Raw genomic sequence first — 23241 nt, forward strand, 5'->3', positions numbered from 1 at the left:
CAGACACAGTCCTTTTTTCCAGTGGTGACCTTTAAACTCACCCAATAAAGAGAGGAAGAGACAAAATGAATTAGTAAACTAGCACAGTCACCTAAGGAAGCCACTGATTACAGCACATAAAACTAGAAAATTTAAGTTGCTCCTGGAATAGCAGACTCTCACTTCAGATAAAGGACTCTAGGGAGCTTCTAACCAGTGTGAAAATCTGAAAATAGATTCTAATGTTGTTGTATTGATATGTTATATTGCATACAATAGGTGTGTATTTGAACAGAACACAATCACTAACTTTCATATACATCTGGTGAGGGGGAGGAGTGGAGCAGAAACCAAACTCCCCAACAGCAGATTATGCTAAAACCAAAGAGAGAACAAAAGCCAACATTATTTTTTAGCTGCATTGTCACTGACAATTAGCAGCTTGGATGCTTTGCTGTGTGTTTTAAGCAACACTACTTCTCCCTAAAGCTCAAAGCCTGAACATCATCACAGCTGGTAACCAGGGTTTCTGCAGCCTGCTGTCAGTTTGCTGCCTGAACTGCAGACCAGCTTGGCCTTCCCCCCTAGAGACCAATTTAATTAAGGCTGCAAACAGTAAATAATGTAATTTTATTTTCTTCCAAGGATGCCAAGCAGGCTCATCAGCCATCCTGGCCAGGAAGGCTCTCAGCCCAAGAACAAGGCAAACAAGCTGGCACTCCAAACTGCCTCATCTGTTCCACAGACAGATGAGCACAGGCCAAACAACCCCTCAGTCCCTGCTTCTGCATCTGCACCTCACACCAGGCACTGCTGAGCACAGTCTAGGAGCTATTCAATTACCTGAAAATATTCTTTTGAGAGAAAGCTCACACACAATACTTGCCATCTCTCCCCATAATTTCACCTTTTCAATATTCATCATCCCACTCTTAAAAAATACAAACTAATTGCAGGGAGTATCAGTGACACTATAACCATGTTGAAAAAAAGCTGCTCTCATATTCCACTCTCATGGCTTCTTGTTAGCAAGTGCTGCAAAATCCCATAGCAGGCAACTTTGAGCAGAGTTACTTCCTCCCTTAGGACTCAGAGAGGGACATTCCAGGGACTGCCATTTCTGGGAATATCCTCTACCTGCACTGCTTTCCCTTTCTGTAGCAAAGCAATTTCTACAGGCCTGGAACAAGGCATCCAAATATTTGCTGGATCAGCAGTGGGAAGAGACAAATACAACCCAGTTTTCAAAGTAAGAGGCACTTGCCTGCTCTAGTAGAGGTTTCAGGAGATTGATTGTTCCTCTCTGCCTACCTGAAGGCAATCCTGTTAACTGCAGCACACCAAACCAGATGTGGCTGAAGTGTCTCTTCCAGCCTCCAAACCAGCACCCTTGGAGCATTCAGGCCACCCTCCATTCAAAAGCACAACAGCTGCATTTGGATGGTGCTACATGGCTATAACTTGTCCTAACTCCAGCTTGGCAAGACAGCATGAGGAAATGTCCTGATATATCAAACAGTTTGGGATCTGCATGCATGGGGTACCCTGACTAGCAAACCAAAAGCATATGCAGAGATTGCCATGTCCTCCAGCTGCACCTGGGAGGCTCCCAGCTGGGTGCACTTACACCTGTGGTAAGATCCATGTGCTCTCACCACATCACATTCAAAGCACCATCACAGCCAGCAGCAATATTCTATCTGCACAGTGACTTAGCTGGAGAAGGCCCCAGCTGGGCTGTTGCTCTTTCTGTAGCACTGCAATTCCCACAATTCTGCTACTAATTTCCCAAAAGATTCATCTGAAAACCTTTTCACAACATAACAGAGAGGAAAAAAGTCAGAAAAACTCAGCAGCTTCAGAAAACCACAGGAAAAAAAAAAACCAAACCAGAGCCTATAATACCCATCATTTAAAAATGTGACAGTTTCCATGATACTCTATCAAGTCTCAATTATCAAATCTCAATGCCATTAAGTGTACTCCACGTGACACTGACTGGGCTGGGTGCACAAGAAGCTCAGATGTCAGTGCACTGCTCAAGGCAGGCTAATTGCAAAGGAACAGGGATGTGTCCTCAGAGATGCAGTTCAAATAAAGCCTGAGAAAAGGTCATATCATCATGTATCAGAAGCACAATGGGGGTTTTACTTGCAACATGTCAGCTGGGGAGACTCCAGCCCATTCTGCTTCATGCACATCAGCAGTGACCTTGTGGGTTTTGGCAAATGGCCTAAGTTTGGGTTGTTTGGAACAAAACCATCAAGCAACAAACAGAACAGCAGATGACTTTTTAGTTTTAATTAGATACAGGACTAGTGTTTTTAAAAGCAGCCTAATGTCAACTTTGAGTAACAAGACCACTGAACAGAAATTTCTTTACATTCTGTTAAATAATGGCAACAAAATGACTGATTAATTATGAAAACTACCTTTTAAAAGCCTTGTGGGTGTAGCACAGTAAGAGTGACTAATTTTCCATATCATTCAATATCTGTAATTTGGATTTAAAATGAGATGAAAACAGAAATTGCCAGACTGTCGGTAGCATCTTTATAAGGAAGGTGCAGCTAAGTGAAACCCTACCCTAAAATCCATTATGTTAAAGCACTTTATTCTCTGCCCGAGCCATTGTCACCAATACTCTTGCACAATCTGCTTTGTTTCAAGACAACAGCCATTCAAGCCTAAGAAGTTAATGCTGTGATTCAACAAATCCACAGCTACTTTAAGAGACTGCTTGTCATTTCTGAACTTCAAAGGGAACTGCTTCAACAGATCCAAGCACGAAGTAATGACAGCAAAGCCCTGAGCTCCAGAGTGACAACAGTGACAAGACTTCACCATGTAGCTGGAGCAAATTAAATGGATATTCTGTTGCAATATTTCCAAGGCCTCCTCTTTCCTCTATTAATCATCAGCCTCGTTGAAGGCTGAATCAAAACTGCCACTGATCTGCTTTAGGAGAGTGCTTCAGACCAGTGGTCTCTTTACTCTGGCATTGTCAGAGGTTGTCATCACTACTTAAGACAGAGTTACAGGAGAAAGAAGTCCATGTGGACCAGAGACACCAAGGAAACAGTAATCACGAGCTTAGCAACTGCATTTATACACAAACAAACACATCCCCACTTGTTATACATTGCCCACGCACCTGGCACATGGTTAATTCCACAGTCTATTACGATTGCACCAGGCTTGATCCATTCACCTTTTACCATTTCAGCTCTCCCAGCTGCAACCACCAGGATGTCAGCTTTGCCAACCTATAAAGAAATTTAAAAACAACAAACAATCGTGTATCACACTGGCAGGGGAGAAATGCAGAGCTGCTTCTGCAGCAAGTTAAATCAGCTTGAGCTGCAGTGAAACTGTGCTCACCCATTGCCATTGGAGGCATGGAAGGGCACTCTCAGCATTTAAAGGTTGCTGCCAGTTCCTTGGCAAGGACAGATTCCTGCAGCTAGAAATAATGGCCTATTTTCACACTCCTACCCTGAACTATTGCTAGTCAACACTTCACAACCTCCTCTGAACTCCTCCATGATTCCCAAGTGGATCATACAGGCTACATTTAGATAAAATTAAAGCCTTCTGAATATTCTTCTCTTCCTTCAAATATCCCTGCACATTCAGTGCTAGAAATATACCCAGCACTCATCAGACAGCAAGAACTCATCTTGTTCAGCCAAGAACAACCCCTGCACAGAACTAAGCAGCACTTCACTGGTGACAGCACTGTCTTGTGCTTTTCATGTCCAGGACTGCATAACACACAACTCCAGGGGAAGCTGACTGTATTTCAGCACTAATATTCATTCAGGGACTATTCAGTAAATTTGACAGATCCAGTCATGAAGCTGGTGTTAAAGACTCCAACTAAAGCTCGTTGTCAGTTCCTGCACTGCTTCATTCACATTTGCTGAGAAAGCTGCTATCCCTTGATTTATTTTTCCTTTAATCTTCAAGGGAGATAAACTATTTTTAAGATATCATTAAGTATGAGCACTTCAATTTTTAATCAACCTAATGATGGTCTTACTGAACAGCAACTTAGCGGCGTGAAGCATTGCAGTGTTTCTGATCTACTTTGTGAGTTATATTCAAACACTCCTACTCCCTTTTTCAGCTTTAATACTTGCCTACAGAGCCTGGCAGTGCTGATGGCTCTACGAAATCCAAGTAGGTGGCAGCACAGCAAAACACTATTTCTGTCACTCTCACTGCTGAAGTGGAAAATGGTACCGACTCCCTGTCATAGAAAATCGACTGAAAAAAATAAACCAACTGAGAAATCATTTGGCCTAACGTTTCTCAGCCATTAGAGCAGAAGACCACCTGGTCTTTTTGGTAAAAAAACGAATCAAAACAACAAAAACATATGCTGTTTTTCCAACCCCTACATGGAGATTAGGAAGGGATGATTAAATTCTCAGCACTTGCTCAAAGACAACAAAAATAATAATTTTATTGTTATAATTAAACCCCTCTAATTAAGTGCCAAAAATAATCAAGATCCTATTCCAGCACAAGTATTTACACAACCATGCAATGAGCAGGACCGGGAAACCAATTCAGATGAAAGACACCCCAGACCTAATGACTCACAGCAGCAGCAGCACACTGAGCACGGAGCAGAGTGGCCTGGGACAAATAACTACAGCCTGCCCTTACCTCCTCAGCCAGGGTGGAGGTCTTGGAATGGCAGGTGGTGACTGTTGCGTTATTCCAGAGCAGCAGGTCGTGCATGGGAGCCCCCACGATCTTACTGCGGCCGATCACCACGGCTCTCTTGCCTGCCACCTGGACACCTGCAGCACACAGAGTCACAGAGAGCACAAAAAGGTCACTGTGCAGCCTGGTACACGCTAACTCAAGCTGCTCTGGAGTCTTGGTCAGTTAAACTCTGGTTCTGGTACTTCAGAACTCTGTTCTTCTTTGTTGTTTGGGGTAGGGAATTGCAGTTGGGAGAGAGGAAGGAAAGACCATTTTAACCTAGTTCTTTTACTATCTAGGGCAGCAGAGATGAAATGTGCTATCTCAGCAAAAGCTGTGAAGCAGAGCCTCACAATGTGTGTGATTTCTACACTTTTTGAAGACTACTGCACTCATGAATAGTGTATGGAAACCTCCTTACCTGTCTGCCTGATAAGTTCCATGCATCCCTTTGGCGTACATGGAATAAAGCAGTCTCCAAGGTCCCCTCTAGAGAGTTTCCCAGCATTGATGCTACTTAAGCTGTATTTTGAAAGAAAAAAGGCCAAGTAAGTTAACCCAGCCTCACTGTTGAAGAGAAAATAAAGAAAAAAATTTCTTTCTGGAGTAGCTGTCATGCTCTCCAGAGGTGAAGCCAGCTTACCCATCCACGTCCTTCTCAGGTGCAACAGCATTGGTTATTTTTTCTGTGTTGATGGGATTATCAGAGTCAAGTGGCAGCTGCACTATAAAGCCATGAACAGCTGGGTCTGCATTCAAAGAGGCAATGCACTTGAGCACCTACAACAGCAAACACCAAAAAACTAATGGCTGATGAACTGAAATACGACTGATGCAAAAGAAAAAACAATCTTATCTGGATTAAAATACACAAACTTTATGTTTAGTTTTTCCACCCACATGTATAAACCAATTACATTATTTATTAAAAAAAAAAAATCCTAAAATCTCTAAATTTTACATTGTAATGATTTAGTTTTTTCTTTAAAAAAACCACAAAAACACCTCACCAGGTTCCAATTCTTTTATTATTAGTTAGTAGCAATAGGCAAGTAGTCCTTTTTATACAATGACAGAGCAAAGATATCTTCAGCACAACACTGAAGTTATGTATTTTTTCATCACTGGCTGTATTACTTACATCAGCTTCTGTTGCTGTGTTTGGCAATTTTATGTGATTGGCACTGATCCCAATCTGCAAATGAGAATAACAACAAATTATCTGATTTCTGAATTGACATCCAATTGATCTGGCTAATCTCTCTATCCAGCTAAATCACAGCTGCATTCTGTCACATTTCCCAAGTCTCTCTCCTGTTCCTGAGGCTCCAAGTCCTACGATTTAGAAATACCATCAAAGAAAGATTAGTGCTTTGCCTACTGAGTCTGTCCTTTAACTGTCCTATTCACCTTTTGACATGAACAACATCAGCTTTGCTTGACAGCACACTGCCTCAAAATACCAGCAGAAATGCCAGGTATCACTTAGGGAAAAATGCACTCATCTGTGTCCCTGCCCTGTTGTAGCATGTAATGTTCTACCTGTGACAAGCACAAAGCAACTGCAGGTACCTTGTTCTTATCTTTCTACAGGCAGGGAAGATAAGAACAAGGTCATGAGTCAGGAAAGACACAGCACTTGAGAAAAATGTAATCTGTGATGATCACACATAAAGTGGCACCAGGGCACATTGTTGTGACCAGAGCACCCGACTTGGCTCTGAGGTTACACACCTACACCACATTCTTGTAACTGAGAACTCAGGCCAACACTGCTTTCTCTAATACAGGAAAAACTTAGACAAAACTATTGACTTGCATCTGGTTTTTCATATTCAGATCTGACCAACTGTAGGAAGGTAAAGAGTAGTCCTAAAAGTCCAGGATTACCTCAGCAGCAGCCTTCAGCTTCATGTGAATGTAGAGGTTTGAATCATCCCGATTTCCAACCTAAGGATGAAAAGACAATTGAATTACAGCACAGAATAGAGACCTAGACACAGACTGAGATGGGCTTAACCCTCAGCTTCCTTGGATCTACATCAAGGAGACAGAGGTATTCCTGAATTACTGTAAAACACACTGATAGAGGATATAAACAGCTGGAGCTAACAAGAAAGTTCTTTCAAGTACAAGACAGTTAAAGACAAGTTGTCTGATCTTCTGCACAAACTATTTGCACCTGTTGAAAAACCTTAAAAACACAGTGGTCTCCAAAGCAGAAAATACTGCCTGCCATCTGATCTGAGAAAGTTAAATCCTTAGCTAATTAACATCACCAGCAGGTGCTGATAACATTCAATTATCTGATTAAGGCTTTCAAAAACGTTGGGCGTCTTTGATATTCGGGAATCTTAATTTTATGTACATGTGTGCTTTGATAGAGACATTTCTTCCCCTGCAGTTTTGGACCTTGGGAATTTTCCTGCCAAACAAAAACCAAAACAAGGACAAAGTGGTGCACAAAGGAAAAGCAGCAAGTGGAACAAATGCCTGCAGTTTTTGGCAGTACTAGATGCTCACAGTACAACTGCATTTCAGGAGACCACTTGCATCATCCAGTATGTTTTGTTGAAGGTAATATTCCTTCTAACCTTAAGAAAATAGGGGTGAAATAAGGAAAAGCTGATAAGCAAGCTCTTGAAATTCTGTTCCCTGGCACTTGGGAGCCATCCCTGGTTCTCACATGGACTACAAGCTGCAGGGGTGACCTGATCACCCAGAGCACATTGGTTCTTCCTCCTAGGTACAGATAAAGGGGCTGTCTCCCTGCAATGTCTGCTGGATTTAGGAAAAGGTTTGCTTCTACAGGGCAGAGAAGCAGGAGATGTCAGCAAACATTATGTTTTGTGAATAAGGAATTACTGACTACAGGAAAAAAAATAAAGATTAACTGACTTATTCTTTGAGCTCAGAGGACACCAGATGCCTCCCAAGAACAGAGCACATAATGCATGGTGTGCTGCAAATAAAAACCAGCTCATTGTCCTGAGTTCACTGAAAAACAGACAGCTGCAAATATCAATATTAGGAGATGAACTCCAAGACCAGATTGTTTGACAGCTTACAAAAGTGTCAGACAGCCAAAGAGCAAACAGGTTGTAAAGGACTCTGAGACAATCCAGGACTGAATACAAAGCCCACCAGGAAAACAACCCAGTAGTGCCACAAGACAGCAATTTTTCAACACAGTTTATGAGGTGAACAGTTCAGCAGCTTTCATCAAAGCATTACTAAATGTTTAGACCCTCCTCCCTCCTTCCTTCCTTCTAAGCATCTGCAGACAAAGCTTCTGTAGAGACAATCTGCTTAAAGCTAATAGAAAGGAAAACCAGGAAAAAAAACCCCAAAACAAAACACAAGCACAAATTTGTTCCTGGCATCGAAGAGGAGCATGGCCTTTGTGTGCTATGGTGGTATTAGCACTGGAATCTACAGACAGGCACCAAAGGCTCTGCAGGAGCTCAAAATACTGAATAAGGACAAAAGTCACTGCTCTAAGCAGCCACTTACATTCCCTCTAGCTTTTGAGGACACACAGGTCCTTCCTGTAGCATGACACTTGCTGCTGCTAGTCACCTTCTGACCTAAGCACAGTTTCCATCTTTTTATAGCTGCAAAGGAAAAATTGATGCCAAACACAGGTCAAACCCCTGTACCTGTTATGTGCTTTTACCTCTGCAAGCCTTTTTCTGTAAGCTCTAGCACTTGCTCACTTCTGAGGGATATCCAATTCAGCAAAAGGATGTTGTTCCATCCCTTCTACTCAAAGTCATCTTGGCCAAAGGTAGTTTTAGTTTCATTTGGGTTCCCTTCCCTCCTCTACCCATCTTTTTTCTCTATGCTTTGACATAACAGCAGACCAGATCACTTAATAAACATCCCATTTGGAGAATTTCTGGTACAAACACATCTCTGAAAGCTGCCAAACTTCAGGGCTCACTCAAGTGCAGAGATTTCAAATGGAGTCTACAAGCACTGCTTGCTCTTAACAGGCAAACAGCTTGATTTTACCATTTCACAAAAACAATACTCCAACAGAGAACAGTCTGAAGAACGAAATAAAACAACCCAAAAATTGTTGGGCTCTGATACTTGGCAAAAAGACATAACACCATTTCATAGACAACACTGTTCCTAATAAAATGCTACCAACTACAAGGCAGCTTTGATGAAGCTCATCAGCTGTGCCCTTACCACTGCAAAGCAACTCATATTTTCTCTAGTTGGCATTAAAGAAAACAATACCTGTAAAATGGCAAGTCCTGGTCTGAAGCCTGGAAATTTCTCAGTCATCTCAATAACTTGCTGCTTTAGTCTCTCTCTCACTTGTCTGAAAAGGGGAAAAAATGAAGACAAATACAAGGCAGAAGTTAATCACAGGGCTGAATCCTGATACAGTGATGGAGTTGTTCTGATACAGTCAGGAGTTGTAAAAGTGACAGATGGGCAGACTGGCAAACATTCACTTATGCCTTGAGTACACAGCTCCCAGCAATCTCCAAATAAAACTGATGTCCACAAATCACTGAGACACTCTGGAACCAGGTTAATTCAAATTTATTTAAATAACTTAATTTTTTTGAAGTCCACATTGTGCTTCTTCACACTGTCAGAGGATACAAGGGTAAAAAAAAAAGGTTCAAAATTTGGCATGGAAGCTCTTGGGATTTCAAACTCCTTTCTCAAAAGGAAATCCTCTTTCCACCTATGCTGTACTAAAATTACCTGAATCCCAGAGGCACCAGTTGTCACTGTCACACAAGCTGTCCTGGTAAGGGATTATGAATCTACAATGGTAAAATTCTGGGAAATAACTAGACAAGCAGGAGGTATCCAAAGATAAAGCAGGGAGGGAATGGCAGGTGGGCAGAGGTGAGGAAAAGTCACCAAACCCTGGTACACAGGTCAACTCTTCAGTAAAGGCAGGTTTAAGGATACAGTTGTAAAAAACCCACAACTTTGAAACTGAGCACTGATTGGTTGTTCTAGCTCAGATGTGAACTCACACCCAGTTTACCATGGAACATTTTAATAATGAGTACCCAGCACTGAAATTAGCCACAGACAGCTCAAAAGTCACTGTTATCACCTCTCCACAGCACAGCACTCCTCTCTAATTTCTCAACCACCCTCTGGCCCCACAGGCATAATCCTTCACCAGGGAAGGTGGAGGCCCAACTGCTCCATCTCCTCACCAGAGGCAGTCAGGATTCTGAAAGAAGTGATCAGTTCTGTCCATCTCATGGGCTCATGGCACTGCACTGCAAATGTAAGAGACACTCAAGCAAAAGCCAGGTAAGCAAAACCTCACAGGACATGAGAGGCTTGACAGGTCTGTCCATGTGAACTCCATCCTGTGTCCCATCCCCATTCTCAGAGATGAGAAGGTGCCAACACCACACTCAGCAAATCCACCCTGCACCAAACAGCCTTTTGTATAAAACACAGGTGTCCTTGTGCTCATTCAGCCTCAGATCAGTATCACCAGGTCTGCTACTGCCCAAGTGGGACCAGACATCCCAGACTGGAGCAGGTGCTGTTGGTGCCAGTTCATTAAAAAGGTGAATGGCAAGGGTACAGGGACAGGGTACATAGCTGATGCCAGCTGGGAGACTGTGATTCCTGCATAGAGAAAAACTCCAGGAAAACAAATAACCAGGCAACTCTACCTTGCAACTGTGAGCTCCAAATTAGACCTGCCAGAGGCAGGAGGACAGGGAAATGGGAGCAGCACACAGCTCCCTCAACCCAGCAGCACTGATCCCAGGGGACAGTACAGCTGGCCCAGCTAGAAGCAGCCCTAAGGCTGTTTAAAGGCTCATCTCAGAGGGAGACACAGCCTCCAGCTACATCCCAAATCATGCCTTTCTCCTGCTGCATCCTGAATCACACAGCCAGAGCTCTGCTGCACCTGAGGAGTGAGTTCAGAGTATGCACAGGTGCTTGCATCTGGCCAGGTGGTTCAAAGTCTCAGTGGAAGCAATTGTTTTCAGCCTTATTTAAGAAACCATAGTTCTGAGCCTTCCTTCAGCTGTCACCTCAGTAGACCACTTGACATCAGGACCAGCTGATGAGTTCAGAAAACAGTCTCACAGCAAACCTTATCCTAGCAATTCTTTGTGCTTAAGTGACAAAAATTCATCTGCTGGGCAGCAAAATCCCCAACTGCCTCTCCTTACACTGCAGCTGTAAGCCCCTAGGGAGCACCTGAGCTGGCTCATGAGCAGCTTCTACCAACACAACAATCTCAAGGAGCATCAGAAACCCCCTGCACATGGCCAGTTGGTGGGGACTGTGGGCAACTCTCCAAGGGAACTATTTCTGAGGTCTCTGGTGTTCCAGTAAGTTCCAGCACTGGTTCGTGGCCAGCAAACAAAAAGAAATACAAACAAACATGAAATATTAGAAAGGGCCCCAGGTTTAGGTATTACTTTTATTGCAGTCTTCTCAGTTGAAGAGAAATGAGCCCACCCAACTTCCTCCTTGAAGCAGGGCTGTGGTGTGCTTTCACCCCCAGCAGCCACAGCTGTTCACACATTGCATTGCTGTCATTCTCTGTAATTAGCTGCTAGGTCACCTCCCCTTCAGCTCCCGAAGAAAGGCAACACACACAAACACACAAACGTGGTGCTGTCAGTGTGATTTTCTTTAGGAGCCTTGAATCAAGAAATCACTTGTTAGACAGCCACCTAGCGTTGGCTACCACGGCTCTCCAGTGCTCACAAAAACCACATGGGCAAAGGTTTAAGAGAAAATTCAAGAAAAAAAGAAGAAATAATTGTTTTTACCCGTAGACTTACAAAAGCCATAAAACAATCTTTGCAAACCAGCAGCTATTTAGTTATACAGTCTACAAAATTCTGTTGTGGACCTCAGGCCTTCCCAAAGATAAAAGTTCATATTGATAAATCAACACTACTTTTTACTAGCTGTATGAAGATTCTTTTAAGTCTTCAAATAGAAAATTTGCAATTCTATGTGTCTGCTTCCCCAAAAGCCTTCTCTCTGACTCTAAGCCCCCTCCTGTGCCCACGTGCCCTTCCACAAACAAATTCATGCAGCAAACAAAAGTCCAGGGTCCACACAGGTTAAGGACAGCACATGGTTCTAAGCATACAATGCAACAGCCAGCTCCAAAGATTAAAGAACTTGCTGGCATTTCTTTCTGTGGACTGCAACAGCGAGCTGAATTTAAATTCATTAAGTGAATTTCCCAGAAATTCAGACAAAGGACAAACCACACTCCATTAGCTCTGCTGGAAATGGAGAGAACATGGTTCCCATGTTCTAGCAGAACCCCACACCCTCCTGTGGGATTATGGACTCAGTGCTCAGCTGGGGAGGACACACAGCACCATACTGAAGATGACACCAGGTTGTGTTTCTGTCCCTCCTGTGAGTGTAAAGAGTGCCAAACATAGGACTTGGCAAACACCTCCTCAGAAACAGTGATGCTCCAGAAGCAGCCTGTCCCCAAAGGGGAGGGTCTGGCTTTATTGCCTGGATCACAGATCCCTCAAGGGATTCACAAACATGCAGCAGAAATGCTCCTGCTGCAGCCCTGCAGAAACAGCTGCATGAGGCTGATGGTCCTCCCCAGGTCCTGCACCATCCTGGTCAGAGCTGTTGTCCCTGCAGCCATTCCTCCTTACAGCCTGCAGCACCGCCTCTGCTCACCTCCTGCTGCTCCCATGAGCAACACCATAATGTGGAAAAACAAACTTTCCCATCTCCAAACCACCATGGCACCATGTCCAAGGTCAGGACAACTGCATTGTCTTAAAATGCTGTGAGGGGACTGCAGAGAAGAACGTCACAGAACATTCCACATGCACCCAAAGAAGGCACAGAGGAGTCTCTCCTCAGGGAAGTCACAGGTTGGCACTGGGATAGGAAATACCTGGGAAAGACCATCTGAACACTGCTGGCAATTCAACAGCTGGCTCCAGCTGCAGGAAGACAACATTTAGAGCTGGAATGAGTTCACAGGTCTCCCACCCTCTTGTCTCATGCTCCACAACTGCATGCTCCTGGCACACTGTCATTATCTCCTAGGAAAAAAGCCTGCTACTTTCTACCACTTCCACACTCACAAGGCTTTTTAACCACCTTATTGGCTATGTCAGCACAAATACACGCATGAGCTCTCTTCAGACAGACCAGATAAACACACAAAGACGTTCATTTCTGATTTTTTAGATGCTTTTTCATCATGTCCAAGGTGGGTCTGAGAGACGGGCAGCAATTGAGGTACTTTGCAAATGTGGATGACTGACAACAGAACAACAGAGTTTAACACAAAGCTGAGTCTTTATAACTTAGAAGAGTTTGCCCCATACCACTTTCCCATGCTGCAACACACATGCAGGCCTGCTTCCCAAAATGGGTACTGCATATAATACCCTACTATCAGGTGATTTAACCAGCAGAAAACACAAGAACAATAGGTAAGGACTCAATCCACCTTTGGACTGAGTGGCTGCCAGCACTTCAGACAATATTCTAGGCCTTATCTACAAAGGTTTGCCTTCTGAAGGAACAATATTGAGATTTCACTCGTTCCACAAAGGGGGACACAGCAGTCCCCAGATGTTCTCTGCCCTCCCTGTAAGCTGGTGCTGATATGCACAGATCACAGATCTGTGGCCCTGTTGTCGACCAGACAAGGTTTTCTCCTCTCTTACGAGCTCTTTAGAGCAGGGTCCCATTTTTTTAAACTGAGTCTGCACAGCACTGAACACAAGGGTTCTTGCTCATATTTGGGGCCACCCAATAGCACTGGCATTCACTTTAACTCAGTCCATCCACAGTGTGGGACCCTTCAGTGCAAGCCTGAAACACTGTGGGTAGGATCCGGTAAAAGAAAGCTCAGGGATCAGGGAATTTTTTCCACTTCAAACTAGATTTACCTGGAGTTACAGTAGGAACTAAAAAAAAAAAAAAAAAAAAAAAAAAAAAAAAAAAAAAAAAAAAAAAGGCCCAGACTGAAAAGGCTGAGGAGTTGTTTACTGCACTGTTACCCCCAGCTGTAAGTTCAGCCTGATAACCACTTAATTGAGCACTCTAAACTACCTGGCCCACCCCCAGGAGCTGTGAGGGGTGCTAGTCTTCCATGCCATCACAACTCATCAGCCACTCCTCCAGAGCGGAAATGTTGGTCCACTCCTGGTCCTACCAACCAATTTGGGCCAAGCCACAGTTTTCCAAACTTGGGCTCTTTCAGATGGTAAAGCCTGAACTCACAGCTCACTGCAGGGCACATAAACTGTAAAGAAGAGCCACTACAATGTTTTGCACTGATTATCTCTTCAGACACAGAAACAGAGATTGTTTTTTCTTCTGGGAATACCAGCAATAAAAGGTGGAGAATAGTGTATTTTTATTACCTTCAACCCACCATATCCTGCACACTTAAAGCACAGCTTTTCCTCCTCCCATCAGTCATTTGTTTACTGTGCTGTTATACAATAACTCATCTTTCGTAACTCATTTGCCAATGAGGCAAATTTAACTTGTAGCAAGATCTCAGACAGAATTACTGAACAGCCACTCAGAGAAGTAGAGGAAAGCCATCCTGAGGTAACCAGCCAACTCAGATTGATGCAGAACCCATCCAATATTTCATATATTTCACAGACTGTGCAAGCTTCTTGTTTGTACTGACAGAAGCAGACTAGATGAATTTTGATGTTGATGCATTAAAATCAACACCAAAATCCTACAGAGAAAACAGTGCCTGCTGTGTTCTCCTTCCCATGCCCAGCCTAAACACATTTTCCATCCTCACAGGTAATACTCAAAGCCCCTGAAAATGTCAATTTTCCTTCCTAACTCTTCTGAGCCTTCCAAAGGTGTGAACTACCTTTATCACTTCATTAAGTTTTCCTTATTTATAGAGGCAAGGAAACTCTCTCAAAGTACTTATTCTCTTTACATGTTTCACAAGAATAAGAATGCCAGTATCCACCTGATTTTTGTTTAAATAGCTGGCATGATTGTGAATTAGGTATTTTTTCACCTATTTTGAGGAAGGGGTGCTTGATGGCTGTAGGAGAAAGTTCACAATACTTACGAGCTTTGATTTAAAACACACACAGAAGCCAGCATTACATAGCTGAGCACTACTTGTTTGATTCAACTCATTTGTCAATATTTGACTGACTTACAAATAAACATTTTTCTTGATTAAAGGGTAAAGTCACAAAATCCACCCCCTACAAGACAGTGAAAACTTTTTGCAGCTGATGTAAAGTCAGGGACATTCCCTTTCTACAACAGGCAGTTCAGTTGAAAATTCCTAGAAAAACCACATGCCTATCACTTCTGCTGCTGCCAGACTCTTGGCCTGGAGGTGAACTCTGAACAGTGAGAATCCCTTGGACCAGCACTTCTCCAGGGGCCTGGAAGAAAGGCACAGCTGTCTCCAGGCTGGACAGCCCAATTCCTCATGACTCCTTCAAGAACTCCACCAGAAAAAGGCAGAACTACCTAAGGCCCACAGGGAGCAGGTGATGCTTTTGCCATAATGAACATAAACACAGCACAAATAAAGGAACTGAAGGACAGCTGAACAACTGCAATTATTTTTCCATTTTGTGGTGTCTTCAGGTCAAGATTTGATGACTCTGGAAGAAGACCTTGGCCAAACACCTTAAGAGATGTGCTGGAAGTTAATGAAACCTTTCTCCTGCATGTGCCTATTAAAAGTTCATGCCTCTGCCAGGTATTTGCACATCATGAGTGTCCTCTGAGAATTGGCAGTTTATAGCTGCTACTATAATACAGAAAACAGAAATAAAAAATTTCACCCCTATATCTTTAAAATTAAGTAAATAATGCAACATGCCATGCCAAGGAAGCTAGAAGTTTTAATGTGAATTATCATTGTACCCCACCTAGCATCTTTCCAGGACCTATTGCACTTCAGGGTGACTTTCTATGACAGGAAAGAAACCTACAACAGGCAAATCATGAAGTCCCAGCAGCAGCAAGCACAGGGATTACAGAGTGTGCTGGCCCCAACACTGCCAAAAGGATCAGGTGGTATGAAGCACGTAAGTCTGAGAGACTGCAAAACACAGGTGGTACTGGCTCCAAAAATACCAGGTAAAAAACATGCAAGCAGCTTTCCTCATGGATATTCAAATTCAAGGCACATTAGGCCTACTTTTCAGTACTGCTTCACTGTTGGTTAGATGTAGCTGTGTCATACACAGCAATACCTAAGAGAAGGACTAACTGCTTTACTGAGATTACTTTATACCTTTTCAAATGTAACCTTTCTACCTGAATTCCCTGATTATATCCACAGGAGATACCCAATGAACCTACCTAATCAAACTCTGTTTCCACAGGATATAACAGAACCACTGTACTGCATTTCCCCCAGGATTAGGGACATTTATTTGGCTTTCTTACCAAATGTGTGTGTTGCGTGGCAGCAGGAAAAACAAGCAAAAGTTTTTTGTTTTTTTTTTTTTAAAGAAACAATGCAGGCTCACCTATACCCAGGGCTTGCCAGCTAAGTAAATCCTGAAAACTACAGGAACACTTTTTATTTCAAGGTTTCCCAAACCTTTTAAATAGCTTTGGCAGGACACCTGTGACCATTCAACTATGTGTTATCCAACATGTGGATTAACTTATTTTGCCTTAAAAAGGAACAGTCAATGCCTGTAGAGTATGAAAACAGAGCCCATACCTAAAGCACATGTTCCCAACTCCTGCTCATAAAGCATCCCACCAAGCCAGCCTGCAGGCACAGAAGCTGCAGGTCAGCCCGTGGCTTCACACCTGCCTGGGCTCTCATCTCATCCATGCTGAGCAGCACCAGGTGCGTTCTGGGCCACTTTGCACTCTCCTTGAGACCTTTAACACCGCACTTCGTCCAGTAACTCCCAGTTTACAGCCAGGAAGAAGACAGCTTTGGCTGCAACCTAGTGAGAAAGCTGCAGAGTGTCTCCAAACCTGTTTCGCCCACAGTGCCAGAGTCAAAGCCCCCCCAGCCCCATCCCGCTCCAGCACACCGGGGGCCCCCTCAGCTCCCGGCCACACCGAAGGGCAGAAGCCCCGCGGCTCCCGGACCTTCCCGGGCGAGGGGACGCGGCCGAGCTGCGGGCAGGGCGGGCGGGTGGCCCCACTACGTACCCGGAGACAATCTTGCCGCTGAGGATCTCGGCGGGGGCCATGGCGAGGGCCGGAGGGCGGGCGAGCAGCGGGCCTGCAGAGGTGAGCGCGGCGGGGCTCCGGGGCACTCTGCGGGTCGCGCTGCGCCCGCCGCCGCCTCACTCCCGCCCCACGTGGCCCGAACTTCCCGCGGCCCCGCCGCGCAAGCGCTGCCCCCGTCCCGCCCCTCCGCGGCTCCCTCAGCGCGGGCAGCGGGGCCGGGGCCGCTCCGTGTCCCGCCCCTCAGCGAAGGCGCCGGGGCTGAGGCCGCTCCATGTCCCGCCCGCGGCCCGGCTGCAGGGCGGGGGAGCGGCGCCGAGAGCCGCGGCGAAATGGCCGCCAAAGCGGCCTCCAGAACCGCTCCGAGGCAGCGCTCCCGGGCGTGCCCGGTGCTGCTCCGCGGAGAGCGGGAGGGAGAGGGCAGCCGCAGAGGGAGCTGAACCTTTCAGCTGAGCTGAGCTGTGCGCAGCGAATAAATAGGAAAATCTCACATCGGTGTAAGAATAATCTGTGTCTCTTGTCCTCTTGTGGTTCTTGTAACAGGTCATGCCAAGAGTAGAAGTTAAGAGCAGAATTACAGATTCACAGAGTGGTTTGGGTTGGAGGGGGACTTAAAAGATCGTCCAGTTTCACCCCAAAGCCAGGGGCACCTCCCACCAGACCCTGCCCAGCCTGGATGGGGCAGCCACAGCTGCTCTGGGCACCCTGTGCCAGGGCCTCAGCATCCTCACAGAAAAGAATTCCCAATATCTAAATCTACCCACTTTTTGCTTTGAAGCCATTCCCCCTTGTCCCATTGCTACATGCCCTTGTAAAGCATCCCTCATTTGTATAAAAATAAGTAATTTTAATTTTCAGGATTTCAACACATTTGTCCAACATAGAGTTGCCAAACTAGTGGCTGACCAGAAGGAGGGCAATTAAAAGGAGGTTGGGATTGTGGCCTAAATTCATAAAAGTTTTCAAGAGTGAGAAACAGGTTCCTAACAGCGGCATTCAAGGGATGTATTTGCACTAAATAATCCCATTAGAACTGGTGAAGGTGGTATTTTCCTGTCAGATCCATGCAGTTGTCCACATGTACTGTTATTTGTATAACTAATGCTTTCCCTTACTCTGCAGACCAGTGCACATGTTTTAGGACCTTTCTTAGAGAGCTGTTGTCAGTGGTTTTCTCACACATCTGGCAAATGAGTGATTAGCATCCAGCCAGAGCTGGGGATGGAAAAAGCAGTTGAATATCCCTGAGACAGACTTGCCCAGGCAAGATAATGCTGTGACCCAGAGAACTGTTAAGGAACTCATCAGTGTTCCCTGCTAATCTCTAGCACACTAAGTTAGAGAACAGATCCATGACTCAAGAAACCGGTGATAAAGAGTTTTGGGGCAGAGAACTGGCTGATGGGGATTGCTGCTGGGCTGACCCCACAGTGTTAGACTGCTGTTGGGGAGTCGTAGCACATCCCTGTGCCTCCAGTAAATCTGTGCTCTTTCTGTTTTGGGACCTAGCAACATCTGCCACATGTTGGCAGTACAGCAGAGAAATGGGATAATCTCACTGCAAATCATCAAGCTATGGAAAATCAGGACTGAATGCTAGAACAGCATTTGGTGTTCCTGCTGAGAATTTGAGGTTTAAAAGGCCTGTGTGAAGTGCTTTCACATAGACTTTTGCTTTACATAGAATGCTTAGGTTTGGAGAAACAAAGTATCTGTTCCAAAGAGTTTGCTGAGAAAACTTTCAATCCTGCTACTCCGAAATGTAATCAGCTCACAAAGGGATTTGGGGAGCTCTCGGATTTTGAGATGAGAGAAATGCAGGTCTTGCAGCTTCCACCTAGGGCACAGAACTGTGGGGATAGAAATATACAGGCCCTTCTGTTTTAGAAGGTCAGAGGCTTTAAAGTTGCTTCTTCGGCATTCTAGGAGGGGAATATAAACCATATATAGTTCAAAACTCAACTAAGGATAAGTTACCTTTATGTTTCCTTTAATACACTAAAAAGTGACATATTTTCTGCTTTTTTCTGCTTTTTCTGATTTTTTTTTTCTGTTGAGGGTATTAAATTACCTTATTAATGGTATTTTTTTTCTGTTGAGGGTATTAAATTACCTTATTAATATTGAGGTGATTAAATTACCTTAAGCTAACAGCATGTTGTAACAGTAGGATAAAAGGTCAGAAATTTCTCCTTAGGAGGGACTTGGAAAAGAGAGAAAACATTGTAGTTTGAGGCTTTTATATGTTAAATAGAAATAAATACAAAAAGCTATAAGAAACTTGTTTTTCCCCTTCATTATGTATTCCCTGTATTTCCTGGAATGCAGCAACAGGCACTTGCAATATTATACAGTCAAAACTCAGATTACGCAATTGGTCAAGAGGAGTGATTTTTCTAGGCTGCTTAAAATTCTGTGCCTTGGTTGTTTCTTCTGTTGCCTTTATCTGAGGCCTGAACAAACTCTTGGAGAGCAAAATGACCCAGTGTTAAGGAAAAAAAACCCCACAAAACATGAACTCCTTCAGCTAAGTACTGGATAAGCTCACAAAAACAACTTTTGTCAAAAATAGACCTAACACCCAGGATTACAGTGTAAAAATATCAAGAAGGGAAAGAAAAAAAAAAAAAAGAAAGCCTTTTTGTTCAAAATATTCAAGTGACCTTACTTGCAGAGTGAGCAAAGACACTGTTGCCATCAGGAGCTGGAGATTCCTACCCAGAACTGCTAATTTGCATGATTTACATGTGTGTGATCAATAATCCTCCCTTCTTGTTTTTCTTAATGCCCCAGCTTTTGAATAATACATATGCCATGATGACAGATAAAACTTTGAATATTACCCAAATTTATTGCAGGAAAGGAACTAAGAATACTTCCAAACAATTTCTTCTATCACTTCTTTTGTTTTGATCCAGATTCTAACTTTCAGGAAGGGACAGACTCATGAATTCTAAATATACTTATGCCAGAAAATCAGACTAACCTTCTTTTGTCAGAGCAGGAAGTCCTTTTGTATTTCTAACTTGTCTGATGTGGCAGTCAAGATGGGATTTTTCCTCAGAAGCTATGCACATCATGTCTCTAAGTAAGAATATGTTCTTTAACATTTATTCTTAATTTTCATCCTGAGATCAAAATGCTGGAAAAGGAGGGGGAAAAAATGGAAAAGGGATTATATGATGAGAAATGGCTGAGCAGACCTTTCTGCCCAGCTCAGAGCCACATCCAGCCCTGAAATGCAGTAAAAAGTTAAAGTTGCTATTCACATCTAGGAACTCTCAGAGAAACACAGTACAAAGGAGACAAACATTGTGAAAATGTTTACAAAGTGGATAGCAAAATCAATGTTTTATGCATTCAGTATCAAAGCAGGCTTACTACTTAATGGTTGTTATGATAGGGATAAGAACAGTTACTTTGGGATAGGCTGAAGCCTCAGTGTAAGAGTTCTCTCTGCTCTGAGTGTTGCTCCAGCACAGTCCTTCTCCCTCCCTCACCTCCCTGCCAGGATCCCTGGGTTTGATTTGGCAATTCCCACAGTGTGACTGTTTACCTTTGCATCCACCCCCTCTTACCCAACATGTCAAAAGTTATGAAGCTTGCTCTTTAAAAAAGCCCTGAGGGCTGCAAAATACATGCCAGAAAGACTTTCAATGTTATTGGTGAGCTAACAGCTGTGCCTCTGATGACACAGGGCCCCAGAACCTGTGATTTGTCATAAGAAATTGATCCCAAACCATCAAAGTGAGGAAGAACTATAAGCTTTGCTTTACCCATTAGGTGGGATGGCTAGGATAGGACATTGTCTCTAGTAAAGGGGTGGAACAGACAAGTTAGATTAATTTTATAAACCTTGGTCAGAAAAGGGATTTTGAGAAAACCTGTTTTCAGGAGCACACCAGAAAACCAGTATTAGACTTTGATGTTCAAATGTTTATGGGGAACTTTTTGTGCTTAAAGATGCCCCACTGAACAATGAATGACATTACCCAAGAATGTCCCTTTATCTACCATGGTGAGGGACACAGCTTTGTCATGGGGTAACAGTGACACATTTAATCACATGCTATTGGTCCACTCTCCCTTTGATCAGAGCGTGACTGAACTTTGACTGTAAAGCTGGAGACTGATCTCAGAGTATGCTCTTTGGAACAGCCCTTACAACTAAGCTGTGTAATGAGATAGTAGATGGCCTGAGCTATGATTTGTTCCATCATAAAGTGTTTCCCCAGTGTAGTTGTCTCCTATTCTGTGTAGCCTTGTCATGTGTTCCATCACTGAAATAAGAAGGTGGTGACACAGCCAGCTGTTGGACAATCACTATGGAAGTTGCTCTCCTGCGTTAGGGTGGTGTTTCCATGCTGGCTTCCTTGTGGTTCCTGGTCTGATGGCTGAACCAGCAGAACAGATACTTGGAGTGGTCTTTGTCCATTTCAGTACAAAGGCAGACAAATTAACTGAATCACTTCCAAGCACAGATTTATCTCCAACAAACTGTTATTTTTGTAAAACCTGTGAAGGGTGCTTTCATCATAGGGATTTCTGGCAAGGAGGTAAAGCTGGTTGTGCCCCACAAAGTAGCAGTAACAAACAGATCTCTCAAATGCTCTCCTGACCCCTGTCTCCAGCTTGCTGATCACTTGCCTATCATGCAGGGGTTTTGTATTGACCATTGTTTATCTGTCACTCTAAAGACAGCAATAACAGTTCAGATTCTCTCTGAATTTCCACTTGTGTTACTATGCCAATGACACAAAGTTGTACGTAGTTGAGTGAATTTTCCTTGGCTCTTTTTCTTGTTCTTCCAGCTAGCTTCCTTTAGCTACATCATCTGACCTTCACACAGAAAACCCAACAGTTCCCATTGACCTCCTATGGATCCTGCATAAGGTCTTGGTGACAGTTTGGAGAATTTTGTGCCACACTTGATTCCACTGAGAACAGTGCCAGAGTGCTTGATAAATGTAGGCCCAAGGTTATCCCAACTCTTTGAGGGTAAGAGAGAATTCAGATCAAAGAGACTATTTTTTAAGTAGTTCCCTCTTTCACATAGTAACCATTCCTAATACTGCTGCAGCATGCTGGGGCACTCCATGCAGTAAACAAAAGCCTAATTCACTGTCCCAACCTGCCTGTGAGTCATGTATTACCACATTTTTCAGATAAGGTAGCTGAGAAAGAAGGGAATATTGATTGCCTAAAGCAGAATACAAACTGAAGCAATGGAGCTGTGATTAACTACCTTGACATTTCCACCTCCTCCTAATTTTCTTTGGCTAAAAATTTTTAATTAACAGTGTGTGGCTACAGAGGACTTCTCCCTTCTTTTGCCTAAGAGCTGAGTGATTTGTCTGCTAGTTACACCAAGAACTGCTCCACTAATAAATGGGGCAGAGCCTGGTGAGGCCCATTGTCCAGAGACACATTGCTAATGTTTGCCCTGAAGCTGTGGAGTGTGTCCCTTCCCTTGTGCTCAGCTGCATCAGGGGAGAAGCACAGTGATTTCAGTGACTTAATCTCACAAGTCTGCAGAGCTCTAGTGCCTGTCCTGCACATCTCTGGGAGAAAGATTTCTCAAAAGAACAGCAAGGCTTGCTCATGTGTGCTACTCTGAGCTCTCTCTGAGCTTCCTGATTCATAAACCAGCTGGAGATCTCATTAGGAAGTCTGTGCCATGAAATGGTCCATCCTTTGCTTCTGTCTCCAAGACCTTTACATAATCCAGCAAGGCAGTGGTAATGTTTTGTCCTGTGTCAGCCATAGCTGGCAAGAAGCACAATAAGGACCTTTCTGGTCCTCTCTGTTGTTTTGAAGCTTTGGATTTTGACATCTGTAGCCTGAGCACCCTAGTGCAGATACTTGTATATGTAGTAATTCTGCTCTGGAACCCCACTGTTTTGCGGATAAAAATGTGATGAGCCTGTGCTCCAAACTGTTCTGAAACAGAAACTGTGGTTGGTGCTGCCTGGGCCACAGGAAGATTCAGAGCCTGTAGACTTGCAGAGGAATGGAAATATAGTGAGCTCAGCAGGGAGAAGTTTGCTTGGCCTGTGATTCCTCTTTATGGCCTAGAGGCCAGGAGAAGAAAATGAATAATCCTTCCAAGAGGAGCTGTGCCAAGCTGGGATGTTGCTGGTGTCCCTTGTACCCACCAGAGCAGCACAGGATTGGCAGACAGGTTCTGGGAAGGAGAATTGGCCAATTTGTCCACTTGTCATTGGCTAAATGGCATCTCTTGAAAGCCCTGGGAGGTTGGGAATGGAGGAGTCTGGTGGGCTGCTGATGTCCTGCCAAACTGCACTGCAGGGAACACGTGGCAGAGCCTGTGCTGAGCATCTGGATGAGCTCAGGCTTTCTTTCTAACTGTCCCAAATA

The 23241-nt window shown here is 44.0% G+C and overlaps 1 protein-coding gene across 1 annotated transcript in view; it reads right to left on the reverse strand.

The window, feature by feature from the left end:
* Positions 1-17228, reverse strand: part of MTHFD1 (methylenetetrahydrofolate dehydrogenase, cyclohydrolase and formyltetrahydrofolate synthetase 1) — a 40464-nt gene extending 23236 nt beyond the window's left edge. Inside the window, exons 1-8 of the mRNA XM_054634662.2 lie at positions 16846-17228; positions 8944-9028; positions 6586-6645; positions 5837-5890; positions 5339-5475; positions 5117-5217; positions 4654-4790; positions 3134-3245 (exon numbers count right to left, since the gene is read on the reverse strand). Coding sequence (XP_054490637.1) covers positions 3134-3245; positions 4654-4790; positions 5117-5217; positions 5339-5475; positions 5837-5890; positions 6586-6645; positions 8944-9028; positions 16846-16886 — 727 coding nt within the window. The 5' untranslated portion in view covers positions 16887-17228. The remainder of the gene's footprint in view (positions 1-3133; positions 3246-4653; positions 4791-5116; positions 5218-5338; positions 5476-5836; positions 5891-6585; positions 6646-8943; positions 9029-16845) is intronic.
* Positions 17229-23241: the final 6013 nt, after the last annotated feature.

Source organism: Agelaius phoeniceus, chromosome 6 (genome assembly GCF_051311805.1).
Source record: "Agelaius phoeniceus isolate bAgePho1 chromosome 6, bAgePho1.hap1, whole genome shotgun sequence".
Classification (NCBI taxonomy): Eukaryota; Metazoa; Chordata; class Aves; order Passeriformes; family Icteridae; genus Agelaius; species Agelaius phoeniceus.